The sequence below is a fragment of the Mauremys reevesii genome, linkage group 7, assembly GCF_016161935.1.
Source record: "Mauremys reevesii isolate NIE-2019 linkage group 7, ASM1616193v1, whole genome shotgun sequence".
In the NCBI taxonomy this organism is placed as follows: Eukaryota; Metazoa; Chordata; order Testudines; family Geoemydidae; genus Mauremys; species Mauremys reevesii.
In genome coordinates, this window is record NC_052629.1 from 42,103,130 (window position 1) to 42,118,254 (window position 15,125).

Genomic DNA, 15,125 nt, shown 5'->3' on the forward strand with positions numbered 1-15,125 from the left:
GACTAACACGTCTACCCCCTGATACTTGATACTAAATGTGTATTCATATGTACAGTAAGTATTCATTTAGGTCTTTATTCATCAAGGCATTCAAGCAGTTACTTAATGTTAAGAATGTGCATATCCCATTGACTTTAATGGGACTATTTGTGCTTAAAATTAAGAGAGGTGCTTGAGTTCCTTGCTGAACTGGTGCCATAATCACAAATGCTGGTGGCTAAGTGGTAATGTGAGACATACCATCTTAACTCGTTACAAGAGTTTAAGACAGATTTTGTATGTGTGTACATGTTTTGCTGCCTAAACATCCTCACTGATGAATGGGCACCTTTGTTAAAATAGCACCAGTAGTGTCCTCTAGTGGTGGTTTGGTTGCACTAGGATATGGCAAACTGAGTAAGAAAGTCCTTATGCTCTAAACTGATGTAATAAATAGAAGTCCCTCATTTTAATAGCACTGCTGGCTGCCCCAGGCTTTCCCCAGCAACACCATAGTTTATTCACAAGAAGATAACATTGTCATATTTCATTTTAATAATAAAATCCATAACACTTCAAATATTCTTTACTTCTCCTGATTTGGCAAGGGAAATGACCTTCAGATCTATATAGGGCAGTTCCTTTTGGCACCTGAATGCAATAATTTATTAAGTTCCAATACTTATCAAGTGTGCACAAATATCATGCAAATATTACAGCTGGACTCCACAACAATATAAGCATAATATAGACACAGAATTATATAAAGGATTGACAAACAGAAAAAGGGAAATTTAGTATTTTCTGTACAAAATATATGCAGCTTTTGATAATTTGTAAAATGTATAACTTCTTGGCATTTCAGAAAAGAACATTGTATAAAAATAAATATTCTATGTACAAAACACACACAGGCCAGTCCATGGTTAGAATCATCACTGCAAAAGAAAACATAAACCTGTGTTAGTTTCACAATTCAACAGCTGCAAGGATTTCTTAATGGAGGGAAACACAGCTTGGGGGACCTTGTTATCTGAGCATGCTCCAGGACACACAACAGTTGAGGAAGCAATCAAGAACCTCAGGAATGACCATTTTCATTTGTCTGGTTAGGAAGGAGGGGGTACAATGTTGGATAACTCTCCACCCTCCTCAGCCCCACCATACCCATTGAAATTGCTGTTTGTGGAGCTGCTTTCTGCACTAATGCAAATAACAGGTAATACTAATAATAATGATCCAGAACCTGAAGTGTGGCACTGATGAATGCATAAGCCTGAAATGGCTATAGGGCATCAAGACCTCCTATGCAGCTGAATGGCAGAAAATGAAGGGAAAAGAAGGGACCTGAATAGGTTTCTATGGTATCTTTCTTTAAAGAAAACATGTTATTACAAGGTTTGTGTCAGTGCATGTCTGTGAGTATATCATTGATTGGAATCTTCAGGTTAGGGGGCCCCTACATTTCCATCTGATATTTCCATTTCAAAGATATAAATTTCTTCTTGGATAGCTGTCAGCCTGCTTGGGGGCGTGTGTGTCATACCTATTCCTCTTGGACATCAGATGCATTGCATGATCTCAGTGCCTCCTTTGATGTCCTCCTCAAGGACTTGGTTGGGGGGAGTATCCCTGGGATGGAGTAGGTTTTGGGCAGCCTTGTAAGGGCTCTGAGTTGCCTCAGGTAGTGTGTCCTTTCAGAATTAGCACAAACTGTCATGACTGCAAAGCTCAGACAGTCCACAGAGTCTGAGTGCTCTCCATCCTGGATACACTCAGGCCAGGATTTGGCATAGTAATTCTATTTTTCACTTAAACAGCAACCCTTATCCAAAGATCTCAAAGCACTTTACAAATCAGTTAATTAATTGATCTTCAAAGTAGATAATACACCCCTTTTTTCATGAGCACACTGAAGTTAAAACCTAAATGATCAAAAAAGGACTTCTAGTTTAGAGTCCTTCAATTCTGGATGTCTTAATTTAGAAACAAAGGGCCTAATTTTAGTGGGGCTGAACACCTACAATTCTAAGTGAAATGCATGAGAGTTGCAGGTGCTCAGCAGCTCTGAAAAATCAGGCCTGAGATGTCTAAAGTTGGGCACCCAAAGCTAGAGGCAGGTTTTGAAAATTAGGTCCCATGTGACTTGTCCAAGGCTACAGAGTATTTCAGTTGAACAGAGATTCCAAGGCTATAAGGGACATTGTGATCATCTGGTCTGACCTCCTGTATAGCACAGGCCATAGAACTTCCCCAACATAATTCCTAGAGCAGATCTTTGAGAAAAAACATCATAAGAACATAAGAACATAAGAAAGGCCGTACCAGGTCAGACCAAAGGTCCATCTAGCCCAGTATCTGTCTACCGACAGTGGCCAATGCCAGGTGCCCCTGAGGGAGTGAATCTAACAGGCAATGATCAAGTGATCTCTCTCCTGCCATCCATCTCCATCCTCTGACGAACAGAGGCTAGGGACACCATTCTTACCCATCCTGGCTAATAGCCATTTATGGACTTAGTCACCATGAATTTATCCAGTCCCCTTTTAAACATTGTTATAGTCCTAGCCTTCACAACCTCCTCAGGTAAGGAGTTCCACAAGTTGACTGTGCGCTGCGTGAAGAAGAACTTCCTTTTATTTGTTTTAAACCTGCTGCCTATTCATTTCATTTGGTGACCCCTAGTTCTTGTATTATGGGAATAAGTAAATAACTTTTCCTTATCCACTTTCTCAACATCACTCATGATTTTATATACCTCTATCATGTCCCCCCTTAGTCTTCTCTTTTCCAAACTGAAGAGTCCTAGCCTCTTTAATCTTTCCTCATATGGGACCCTCTCTAAACCCCTAATCATTTTAGTTGCTCTTTTCTGAACCTTTTCTAGTGCTAGAATATCTTTTTTGAGGTGAGGAGGCCACATCTGTACACAGTATTCGAGGTGTGGGCGTACCATGGATTTATATAAGGGCAATAATATATTCTCAGTCTTATTCTCTATCCCCTTTTTAATGATTCCTAACATCCTGTTTGCTTTTTGACCGCCTCTGCACACTGCGTGACATCTTCAGAGAACTATCCACGATAACTCCAAGATCTTTTCCTGACTCGTTGTAGCTAAATTAGCCCCCATCATGTTGTATGTATAGTTGGGGTTATTTTTTCCAATGTGCATTACTTTACATTTATCCACATTAAATTTCATTTGCCATTTTGTTGCCCAATCACTTAGTTTTGTGAGATCTTTTTGAAGTTCTTCACAGTCTGCTTTGGTCTTAACTATCTTGAGTAGTTTAGTATCATCTGCAAACTTTGGCACCTCACTGTTTACCCTTTCTCCAGATCATTTATGAATAAATTGAATAGGATTGGTCCCAGGACTGACCCTTGGAGAACACCACTAGTTACCCCTCTCCATCCTGAGAATTTACCATTAATTCCTACCCTTTGTTCCCTGTCCTTTAACCAGTTCTCAATCCATGAAAGGACCTTTCCTTTTATCCCATGACAGCTTAATTTACGTAAGAGCCTTTGGTGAGGGACCTTGTCAAAGGCTTTCTGGAAATCTAAGTACACTATGTCCACCGGATCCCCCTTGTCCACATGTTTGTTGACCCCTTCAATGAACTCTAATAGATTAGTAAGACACGATTTCCCTTTACAGAAACCATGTTGACTATTGCTCAAGAGTTTATGTTTTTCTATGTGTCTGACAATTTTATTCTTTACTATTGTTTCAACTAATTTGCCCGGTACCGACGTTAGACTTACCGGTCTGTAATTGCCGGGATCACCCCTAGAGCCCTTTTTAAATATTGGCGTTACATTAGCTAACTTCCAGTCATCGGGTACCGAAGCCGATTTAAAGGACAGGTTACAAACCTTAGTTAATAGTTCCGCAACTTCACATTTGAGTTCTTTCAGAACTCTTGGGTGAATGCCATCTGGTCCCAGTGACTTGTTAATGTTGAGTTTATCAATTAATTCCAAAACCTCCTCTAGTGACACTTCAATCTGTGACAGTTCCTCAGATTTGTCACCTACAAAAGCCAGCTCAGGTTTGGGAATCTCCCTAACATCCTCAGCCGTGAAGACTGAAGCAAAGAATCCATTTAGTTTCTCCGCAATGACTTTATCGTCTTTAAGCGCTCCTTTTGAATTTTGATCATCAAGGGGCCCCACTGGTTGTTTAGCAGGCTTCCTGCTTCTGATGTACTTAAAAAACATTTTGTTATTACCTTTGGAGTTTTTGGCTAGCCGTTCTTCAAACTCCTCTTTGGCTTTTCTTATTACACTCTTGCACTTAAGTTGGCAGTGTTTGTGCTCCTTTCTATTTGCCTCACTAGGATTTGACTTCCACTTTTTAAAGGAAGTCTTTTTATCTCTCACTGCTTCTTTTACATGGTTGTTAAGCCACGGTGGCTCTTTTTTAGTTCTTTTACTGTTTTTCTTAATTTGGGGTATACATTGAAGTTGGGCCTCTATTATGGTGTCTTTAAAAAGGGCCAATCATAATTTTAAAAGTTTCAGTGATGGAGAATCCACCACACCCTCTGGTAAATTGTTCCAATGTTTAATTACTCTCACCATTTAAAATGTATGCCTTGTTTCCAGTCTGGATTTGTCTAGCTTCAACTTCCAGCTACTGAATCATGTTACACCTTATACAGCCAGGACTAAAACCTGAAATTCCCAGTCAATATTATAAACAATAAAATTGGAGCTGCTCACAGCACTAGGGCTTGAATTATCATTATATCTTTAGACTGGAATTTCCAAAGGGGATTAAGGGAGTTAAGTACCTAATTCCTACTGAAAGTCAATGGGAGTTATACGCCTGACTCCTTTAGGCTCTGTGAAAATCCCAGCTGTACTATTCCCTTCAGAGCTTTTAAAACCTCCTCAGTTGTAAAACATAAAGTATGCTAATTATAACCCAGGCAGAAGGTTATTGGAAGGAAATTTGGAGCTTTAGTTTATTTATCTTGATTTTTATCTTAGCATGCTGGATTGGCTGTAATAACAATTTAAAACAACAACCTAACCACATATAAGAGATTTCTATTTCAAACTCTTATCTCATTTACACTAGTAACTCCAGATTAACTCAGTTGAAGTCTACTAGATCTGCAGGTGTTTAGAACTTCTTAAAATCAGGTCAATTACCTTTATTTGGGTGCCTAAAATGGATTCAGGTGCTTAATATTAGGCACTCCACTTTGAAAATGTTGGCTTTTTATGTGCGTCAGTTTCCCCCAAATGGGGATAACAGCGCTTACCCATCTTTGCAAAGTACTTTGAGATCTATGGATAAAAAGTATGATTTACTAATAATGATATGTAGGAATATAACACAGCTAATGAGTTTTGATTCGGTGCAACTATAAGATATTTTTTAAGCCTGGAATATCCAGGGTTGCCAATACAATTCCACCATTTTTAACCTATTTTATTTGTATATTATTGGATAAATCAAATGGACAGTTTTGGTCCTTGCATGTCATGAGCACTGGCACTGAAAATCCACTGCATGCTTTACACATCTGTTTTGTCATTAGAAAGACTCATAGAAAAGCATCTGCAAAATGCATCAACACCTTTAATTCAGCACAGTCATAGAAGTTCCAAGATTATTTTACCTTATTCCAGCAGCCCTGAACTGGCAAGCCATCTTCCCCCTACAACAAAGAAGGAAACAAACACAGTTTAGGATCAGGAGACAGAGCTGGAAGGAAGGAAGGAAAGGGTTAACTACTATAACTACTATAGCTGCAACAAACAATTTAAGTCTGAGTTGGGCTGGGATGAATGTCCTAATGTCTATAATTTCCCCCTTTCTGTTTTGGGTGACCCATTTTTTCTCGCTGAAAGACCTGGTTAGGGTTCAAGCCGAAACCAGAGATTCAAGAGGGAAATTTGTCTATGTTGTGCAGGGAACACACACAGGCTTCCTGTTGATGGGTATTAGGCTGCAGGGTTACGCATTTATGCTCTAGTTCTGCTCAGAAAATGTGTTGGGCTCTGCTTTCCTTGAAGAGGGAAACATAAAAGCTCCAATTCAGGAGTAAAACATATCAGGATGTTGGCAGTGGGAGACACGAACTGGCTGGTTATGTTGTCATGCGTGACTCCATGTCATAATTCGGAGGTTACGTGCCGTTCCTGACAACATACAGCAAAACGGATCCCAAACATTGCACTAACATTTGGACTTGCAGGAATGTCTAGAAAATATTTTCATTTAATTTATCTGGGCTGGCTTTAGCATTGAGTGAGGAATGGTCACTTTGTCCACTTGAGCAAAATTCATTGGGAGTTACGCTTTCTTATGTCTTGGCTGTATGGTCCTTATTTCTAAATGTCAAGAAATCCCTTGTGTCAAATCTGCTGAGACATCAGAAATCTCTGTGTTGCACTGCTTGACACTTTTATTCTATTTGTAGATATTCTTCAATAGCAAGAAAGGAAATACAAATAGGGGCACTGGCAAATTCTATACAGCATATAGGGCACAAAGAAAAAGGTGTGGCAGTCGCAGATTTGTTAGAACACCAGTTTAGGATATGAGTTGGTAGTTTAAACAATTTTGAAGGTTCTAGATTGCAAGGTGTTCATAGTGGGGACTGTGTTTGGGCATACTAGGGTGGGATGTTTGGGCACTACCATAATATAAATTTTATTAACCATAATAACAGGACAGATACAGTAACTCCTCACTTAAAGTTGTCCAGGTTAACATTGTTTCATTATTGCTTTGCTGATCAATTAGGGAACATGCTCGTTTAAAGTTGTGCAATGCTCCCTTCTAACGTCATTTGGCAGCCACCTGCTTTGTCCACTGCTTGAAGGAAGAGCAGCCCGTTGCAGCTAGCTGGTGGGGGCTTGGAATCAGGGTGGACTGGCAGCCCCCCTATCAGCTCCCCTAAGTTCCCTGTGGGCAGCCACCCAGCAGGCTATCAATTGCCGGCAGTTTAGCTGTCCCTCCCCCCACTGCCATGTACTGCCCTCTGCCTTGGAGCTGCTCCCTGAGACTCCTGTTTGCTGGGGGGGGGAAGAAGAGGCGGGCTGTCAGGGTGTCCTCCTCCCCCCTGCTCCTGCACCCCGCTTACCCCATCTTCCATAGGGCAGGTGGGACACACCAGGGCTCAAGATGAAGGGAGCTTGCTGGCAGCAGCTGTGGTCTCAGCAAGCTAATCTAATTAACAAGGCAGTGTACTTAAGAGTAGGGTCAGCGTACTTAAAGGGAAAATGTGCATCTCTCTCTCACACACAGTGTGTGTCACTGTCTCCTCTCCCTCCATTCCTGCTGCCTTGTAGAGTGTGAGAGTTAACCATTGAGGGCTCAGCCAATTTCTAGTTCATCATTTAGCAGTAAGGCGTTCCCTGGGAAATATCCCACCCTCTGACTCCTCCACCTCAACCAAGCTTCACAATCATCATCACTGTGTACCAGTATTATATTGTTTGTTTAAAACTTATACTGTGTGTGTGTGTGTGTGTGTGTAATATAGTCTTTTGTATGGTGAAAAAAAATTCCCTGGAACCTAACCCCCTTATTTACATTAATGGTTATGGGGAAATTGGATTCACTTAACATGGTTTCACTTAAAGTCCCATTTTTCAGGAACATAACTACAACGTTAAGTGAGGAGTTACTGTACAGATAATCTTGGCCCAATAGGCCCATTTTTAAAGTGTTTGCACTGTGCTTTTTGTGGGGAGTGAAGTGTGGGGATTGAGGCCTTTTCAGTGCTGGTTTGAAATGGATGCAAAATGTTTTTTCTGGTGCATCTGGCTAATCCCTTAGAGTTGGGGTGAAGTCCAGAATAAATGCCATCCAGATGGAGGCTCTGAGAATATATTAAGACATTACTGCCTCCATTTTGCTCAATTCCTATAGTGGTGGCATGGGACACTGATTTGGGAGAATGGATTAGAAAACCGATTTCACCCTGCTTTGAAAGCTTATTTCACTGTCACAATAGGAACTTAACTGTTTAATAAGGAAGCAAAATATTTCATATCTAAATGCAAAAGTTTGTTTTTAATGTTAACTATAACATCTATAAATCTGGTTGAAAATGTATTTGGTCTTTGACATTAGGCTCCCTTACTTCTGCTGTCGCTTTTCATCAAGATGGCTGCTGCCATGCTCAACCTAATTAAAATCCTAATTATTTTAAATGCTTACTACCAGATGGTAGTTGGAGCCCTGTACTGAGGAAAATGGGTGCACTTTTCTTTAAAAGGGCCATTTTCCACTATCTATCTTTCTTAACTACCCCAATCCCGGGTACAGCCAGGGCCAATTCAACCCCTGGGATAACCTAGAGCAACCTCAGGGGTGCTCTTAATTGTGTTGTCTGGAAATAGCTTACTTGGAGCCATTATGTTTGTAGGGATTGCTGGAATGCAGACCGCTCCAGTCACATTCCTCCTGCCCCAACATGTTCCTACACTGAGAGAGTCTGGGAGGTGGAGTAGTAGAGTCGGCTCCACACCAGATAAGGATTCCTCTACCATGAAGAAATCTTTAGCTGCCCCTTTAAGACAGCTTTACGACCCCTTTGTGGCATCCTGAATAGCTGGCCAAATAGGCATTTTGCCTCAATAAAATGGATGGGATTAGGCCTGTATTCTCACAGGGCCCAAACCTTCAAGCCTTTCTTGTGCAGCATTCCTTTTGAAGTTGGCAGGATCCTGCACTAAAGGATCACAGGATCAGACATCCCTATACAGGTTTAGTGTTTCTATTTTGAAAAAAATTTGTATCCTGTAAACATTTGGATATTAAAAGAAAACAAACAGGGTGACCTTTGCCTTGGTAACGGGTAGATGAATTTTTGTGAAATGTTATAATTAATTCTACTCAGATCAGCACTAACCAGCTTTGTCAAACAGGTAATAGAGGATGATGGGGAGAAATTACTGGGCTAATAAACAGGTAAAACAGCCTAACCTAACAAGTTAGGCCATTGATAGTTAGACCGTTCAATCAAATCCTTATGGAAGATGTCTACAACTGCTCTAACAGTTCGAGCTATTGGGTCATATACACTCCTGATGTAACTCTACCGCAGTCAGTGAAATTATACAAAGGATGAATTGGACCCATTTTCTTCAATCAAATTAGTTTATTCTTAGCTTCTTAACTATTGTAGGAGACATCTCCACAGCTCACCATCTCATTTTTAAAAAAGAAAAGGAAAACCAAAGAGAAGAAAATGAACATTGTTATAATGAGAGAGAAACTAGTTAACTGAAGTACACGGATAAGCAACTTTGATGGACCAAATATCACTGGGTGATGACAGAAAGTCCTTTTCTCTTAATGTAGCCTCCCAGCAATGCTCCCTCCCCCAGGCTGCAGGACTGTGGAAATAAATGATTATGGATCCTTTACTGGGGAAGAAGTGCATTCCCATTGGTAGGCTGGTGCAGGGGGGAATGAATTGTGTAGTGGATTGCAGGAGGAAATTGAAAGTTAGGTGTGTAAAGGAACAGGAAGCTGGAGAGTTATGGTTTAGGGATCAAAGGAAGAACAGGGTCACAAGGAAGTGTTTGTTGCAGGCTAGTTTGCAGAGGGAGGGAGGTGGGACATGCTTATTAGTAATGAGTCATTAGAGTCCCATATTTTAGATTTGCATTAGTTCACAGACTCCATACATTTGTGCAGATCCTGCATGGAAGTAAGTTGTGTCAGCAAAATGCCAGGCAGGGGTAAGTGTTAACAATTTTGGGTCAACAAACATGCTTATTTAATGTCTCAAACAGGCTTGGATGCCAGAATACTGTATATTGTTGGCATTTTCATTTCACCAGATTTCCTGGTGTGTCTCCCATAACAAAAATAGTCATGATAGACATGCATTATGCTGCTGCCCTGCAGTGCAATTTTCAGTTGGAAGGAGTAGTGCCAGAGAAGATAAACTAGTCTTCCCGCATAGTGGAAGAATCCTTTTATCTAGAGATCCTCTCAGAGTGTTTTATGCAATTTAGGAATGTTCAGTATAGAAGTGACTTGCAGTTGCAGGAAGTGAACTAGTTGATTGAACAGTTCTTTTGCATTTTTAGCTTCTGTGAATGAGGGCAGAATTTGTTTATTTACCCAGTGTTCACAGAATAGGAGTTTCCATTAAAATCTTTATAGTTTGGCCTTTAAAGATGGCTATTATTACAGAAGTATTCAATTATTCACTCTGCAAAGAAAATTGAAGTGCAAACTGCAGGGAACACTTGGAGTAACAGTAATGTTAGCGACTTGCAAAGGCAAAATTGTAAAGATTTTAATGGCAACCACTGTATTTATCTACTCAGGAAAAACTCAGTTCAGATGCAGCAACTGTTTCTCAGTAAAGTCCCCCCCCCTCCTTTTTTTCTAAAACATAATTTTCCATTGGTTTGTCTATGGTCCAAGAAGGTCAAATGAGCTGGTTGTGATCATACCTTTTGCAAATGTGGTTGTGCATGTGTAACACCGAGTAGGACTTGGTGCTAACATTCTCAGGGTATTTCTACCCTGCAACTAAAGGTGTGACTGAAGCATATGTAGCTGTGCTAGCTTTGGTCTAGGTAGCTTGAATAACAGCAGTAAAGCCAAGGCAACACAGGCTAGCTGCTCAAATCCATACTCTGGCTCCCAGGTGGGGTTGTACCACCCGTACGGTCACAGCTGTTCCCGGACTGGTCAAATTAGAAATGGAAACTAGGAGGATCAAGGATTTAATCCTTAAATCCTTAGTCCTCACAGACTCTCAGTAGCTCTGCTTGAACTAGCAGGATAAAAATAGCAGTGTGGACATTGTGGCACAGGCAGTGGCTTGGACTTAGGTGGCTAGCCTGAGCTGCTACCTGTGTGTCCCCACTGCTATTTTCAATACACTGGCTCAGCTGGTGCAATTGTAACTCACACACCTCCTGGGTGTGGTGTTCTGTCCTATCTAGTGCCACTTAGAGAGAAATTAATGAGTCTGCTTAACAGGCAATTGGCTTTTAGCTCATGCAGTAGAAGCTCCTACACTAAGCTCCAAAGGTCCCCAGTTCAATCTCGCCTGCTGACAACCAGGGTCTGTTGGCGTTACACTATCATAAGCCTCACCCATGCTCCCAGACATACCGTAAGGAACAGATACTGCATTTGAGCTGAGTTGTTTTTTTTGAGTAAATGAATAAACTGATGCTTTTTAGTGTGATGGCAAGAGCAGCTTTGTCATATTTGGGTTAGATGCAGTATTTAGGAAGGGGCATTAAAATGATAATATCTCTTTAAGAGTCAAGTAAGATGGATGTCAGGAAATGTACTAGGCAGCCTTCAAGTCAAGAGTAACCTTCTCTGAAACACTAAAGAACAACAGAAAGGAGAAATGTTGGGCCTGCTGCCAGAGCTGAGGCCAGAACAGGAGTTTGAGCTGGCACTCCCTTATCACAAGAGAGAAGGAGCTGCTGGCATGGGATTCTCCATGAAGGTCCCTCAGTTCTGAAAGATTCTTCCATTAGAGCCCAAATTTGTTTACATTCTGAATGCACTGCAAAATCCATAATTTCCCCCCAGACATTTATGTTGCTCATGAGCGATTGAAAGATGACTTAGGTGAAGTCTTTTGTTAAGTCATGGCATGAGAGTGGAGTGCTTCAGTCTTTTCAGAACACTCTTATAATTAGAAATTAGTTACTGGAAACTTGATGACTTGAAATACTGTACTGGTATGTTTCTCAGGGATTGTTTGAGAGTTATGTCTGCATTCTGATAGGTTGTTTTGAAATGTGGGCGGTGCATAGGTGGTGTGGAGGAGATTTAGACTTTACTTTCAAGTATTCACACTTGGCCAGCGGAGTTAATGGAGGATTTAAGCATTTCAAATGATCAAATAGAGAGTTGAGGTGTTGGAGGGTCAGCTTTCGAAGCATTGGTCCAGCAGGGGTTCTGAAGGAAATCTTACAGGAAGTAATGAAGCAGTTATGAACAATACTCTGTTAATACTCTAATGTGGTAGAACATCCCGACTACTGCTTCATTTCTCCCCGCACTACAAAGGGATGGCTGTAGCAACTGTGACTCACTGCAAAGGGTGTTATGGGTCATATTGTGAAGCAAGCCGGGTGAGGGGAGGTAGGATGGAGATTGGTAAGGATGGCACCATTGCTGTAGGTTTACAGTACATGCCACTATTTGAAGGTATCATAAAATAACAATCAAGAATGAAAAGCAAACAGAAGCATGCAGGAAAGGGAAGGTAACACCATACCAATGGGCAAGGGGCATCCAGCCCGTCCAGCCCAGGTAACCCCGGCTCACCCTTCTCGCCTTTAAAACCTCGGAGTCCCTGTTCATGAAATCAACCACTATAATTATTCCAGTCAATGCCATCCCCTCCATGTCATGGGAGGAGAGGCCCAGTCCCGCACTGGTATAATCAAAGGGCACTCAAGCTACATACCCAGTACATAAATAATCAGTGTTTGAATCTCTAGTACATAACCGGTAGGAAAGATTGCCTTGCTGGTTCTGTATTCTGTGTGTGTCTGAAGATGCTTTTCTGATTTTGTTAAATCTGGGAGGACTCTATTGGTTGGGGGAATGGGAAGAGGATCTCTGTTTTTAGAAATCATCTTCAGTTGCTGTCCCCACTTTGAAACAAAAGAGAATAACTTCTGCGCAGGATCTGTCTGGGCACGTACACTGCACTTATTACTGTGGTACGCAAGTGACTCTTCAGCTTGAGCAAATAATATACCGGGGGGGAGGGGACTAAAAAGATCAGTGATAACATTTTAGACACACAGAACTTCCTTAATAGCGAGGGTATGATTGATATATATAAAATAATCCTTGCTGCCATATATTATTGTTTTTCCATTCGTGTTTTAGAAAATAATTTGGATAATTCTTGCTACTTTTTAAATGTAAAGAGGCTTCCAATGAAGTGAGATAATGTCATGTTGAATGACATGGCTATCTTGATCGTTTTTTGTACCTCCCATCAGATTTCGCACCAATTTGTTTTCCCTCTGGGTATCCTAACCTGGGTGCCCTGTGTCATTAACAAGGAGCGACTCCCTTACAAACACATCAGATGGACACTGCTCAGAGGCAAAAAAGAAGGCATTTTAGATTTCATCGCTGCTTAAGGGTGATGATATTAAACATTGCCAAAGAACAGCAACCCGCAAGTGGGAGTTCCAGGGTTCTCCTTTCATAGTAAAACCCCTTTGCTCTCAGCCTCCTGCCATTTCACCCATTCCTTTTGGAGCTCCTGAAAGGAAAGGGCCAAAGCCCAAGTTACTCCATAGCCCAATTGCTCTTTAAGGGACTGTTCCTGCCTCACACTGAAGAAAACAGCTGTGCCATAGACTCCAGTTGGAGCAGCGCAGGACCTTATTTAAGCAATGTGACTTTTGTTATAGCAGGTGCTCTTTATGTCCAGCAGTTACTTTAAGTTTTCCTTCTTTCTTCCTCATTGGCAAATCTTAAAATAAAACATTTCATAAAACAGAACATACCAATGGACAGGGTGCATCTAATCCAGGCGCTCCTTGGTCTCCCTTATCCCCTTTAGGCCCTCTAGAGCCTTTCTTGCCCCTCTCCCCCTGTAAATAATAGTTTAGTCCAAGAAAAAAAATACACAAAAGCTTTAGGATCATCCATTTCAAATAAATGTCAGAGATAGTTTAAAAAAATAAATAAATAAAACAAATGTCTAGAAAAATATTGTAAAAAAGGAGATTCCTTCAGTTAAGTTGCTCTGATAGGAAAGCCTTTTGTGGATTTATTGATATTTTTTATTTACATGTATTGCACTTCAGCAATTGTCTGATAAGGATTCTGACCCCACGGTTGCATTAAATGAACTGTCAGCCCCCTGAACTTTGTAGATGGGATTGCACTGGGGACTCCTCCAGCCAGGAGAGTGACACCTAATACCACTCCGCAGACTGGCTAGGACAGGGGTGGCCAACCTGTGACTCTGGAGCCACATGAGGCTCTTCAGAAGTTAATATGCTGCTCCTTGTATAGGCACCGACTCTGGGGCTGGAGCTACAGGCACCAACTTTCTAATGTGCCGGGGGGGAGCTCACTGCTCAACCCCTGGCTCTGCCACAGGCCTTGCCTCCACTCCACCCCTTCGTGCCCCCTCCCCCGCAGGGGCAGCTCTAGCCATTTCGCTGCCCCAAGCATGGCAACACGCCGCGGGGGGCGCTCTGCCGGTCACTGGTCCCGCGGCTCCGGTGGACCTCCCGCAGACATGCCTGCGGAGGGTCTGCTCCGGTGGACCTCCCGCAGACGTGCCTGCGGATGCTCCACCGAAGCCGCGGGACCAGCAGACCCTCCGCAGGGATGCCTGTGGGAGGTCCACTGGAGCCGCCTGCCACCCTCCCGGCGACTGGCACAGCGCCCCCCTGCGGCGTGCCGCCCCAAGCGCGCGCTTGGCATGCTGGGGCCTGGAGCCGCCCCTGCTCCCCCGAGCCTGCCGTGCCCTCGCTCCTCCCCCCCCTCCAGGCTCCTGCACACCAGGAAACAGCTGATCAAGAGGTGCGGGGAGAGAGAGGCGCTGATTGGCAAGGCTGCCGCTCACTGGGAGCAGCCGGGGGAGGGAGCTGATGGGAGGGCTGCTGACGTATTACTGTGGCTCTTTGGGCGGGCGGGGGCGGGCACAGGCAGGGGGCCAGCGGGCGGCCGGGGGCTGGGGAGGGGGGGCCGGTTCGGGCTCGCGGCGCGGCTCCGCTGCGGCAGGTCCGCCGTCCGTCTCCCTCTCCCCTGGGCCCGCCGCAGGCCGGCGGGCGGAGGAGCTCAACAACACCTCCCCTCCCCCCATGATGCGCCGGGGGGGAAGGGGACCCGCCGCGGGACTGGGGAAGGGCGGCGCAGCGCTCCGCGCTGCTTGGGGCAGCCTACTTTGTAGAGCCGCCCCTGTCTTTGGGAATGTACATTGGTAAATTCTGGCTCCTTCTCAGGCTCAGGTTGGCCAGCCCTGGGCTAGGAGATGTTTGGACACTGAGTGGTCCTAGGCCTGGCTCAGGAGCCCAAGTGTGTCACTTCTTAGACTCTCATGAGCTCCACTGAGCCAAGGAACAAGATACTGGCCACTTGATTCCAAGTCTGGCTCTCCTGTTTTGTCACATCCTTGGACCTGATTACCAATTAATTA

At 43.1% G+C, this 15,125-nt stretch overlaps 1 protein-coding gene across 1 annotated transcript in view; it reads right to left on the reverse strand.

Moving 5' to 3' along the window:
* Positions 1-576: 576 nt before the first annotated feature.
* The window catches only part of COL13A1 (collagen type XIII alpha 1 chain), a 164,133-nt gene continuing 149,584 nt past the window's right edge, over positions 577-15,125 (reverse strand). Inside the window, exons 42-44 of the mRNA XM_039546112.1 lie at positions 13,480-13,566; positions 5,619-5,657; positions 577-917 (exon numbers count right to left, since the gene is read on the reverse strand). Of these exons, the coding sequence (XP_039402046.1) occupies positions 915-917; positions 5,619-5,657; positions 13,480-13,566 (129 nt within the window). The 3' untranslated portion in view covers positions 577-914. The remainder of the gene's footprint in view (positions 918-5,618; positions 5,658-13,479; positions 13,567-15,125) is intronic.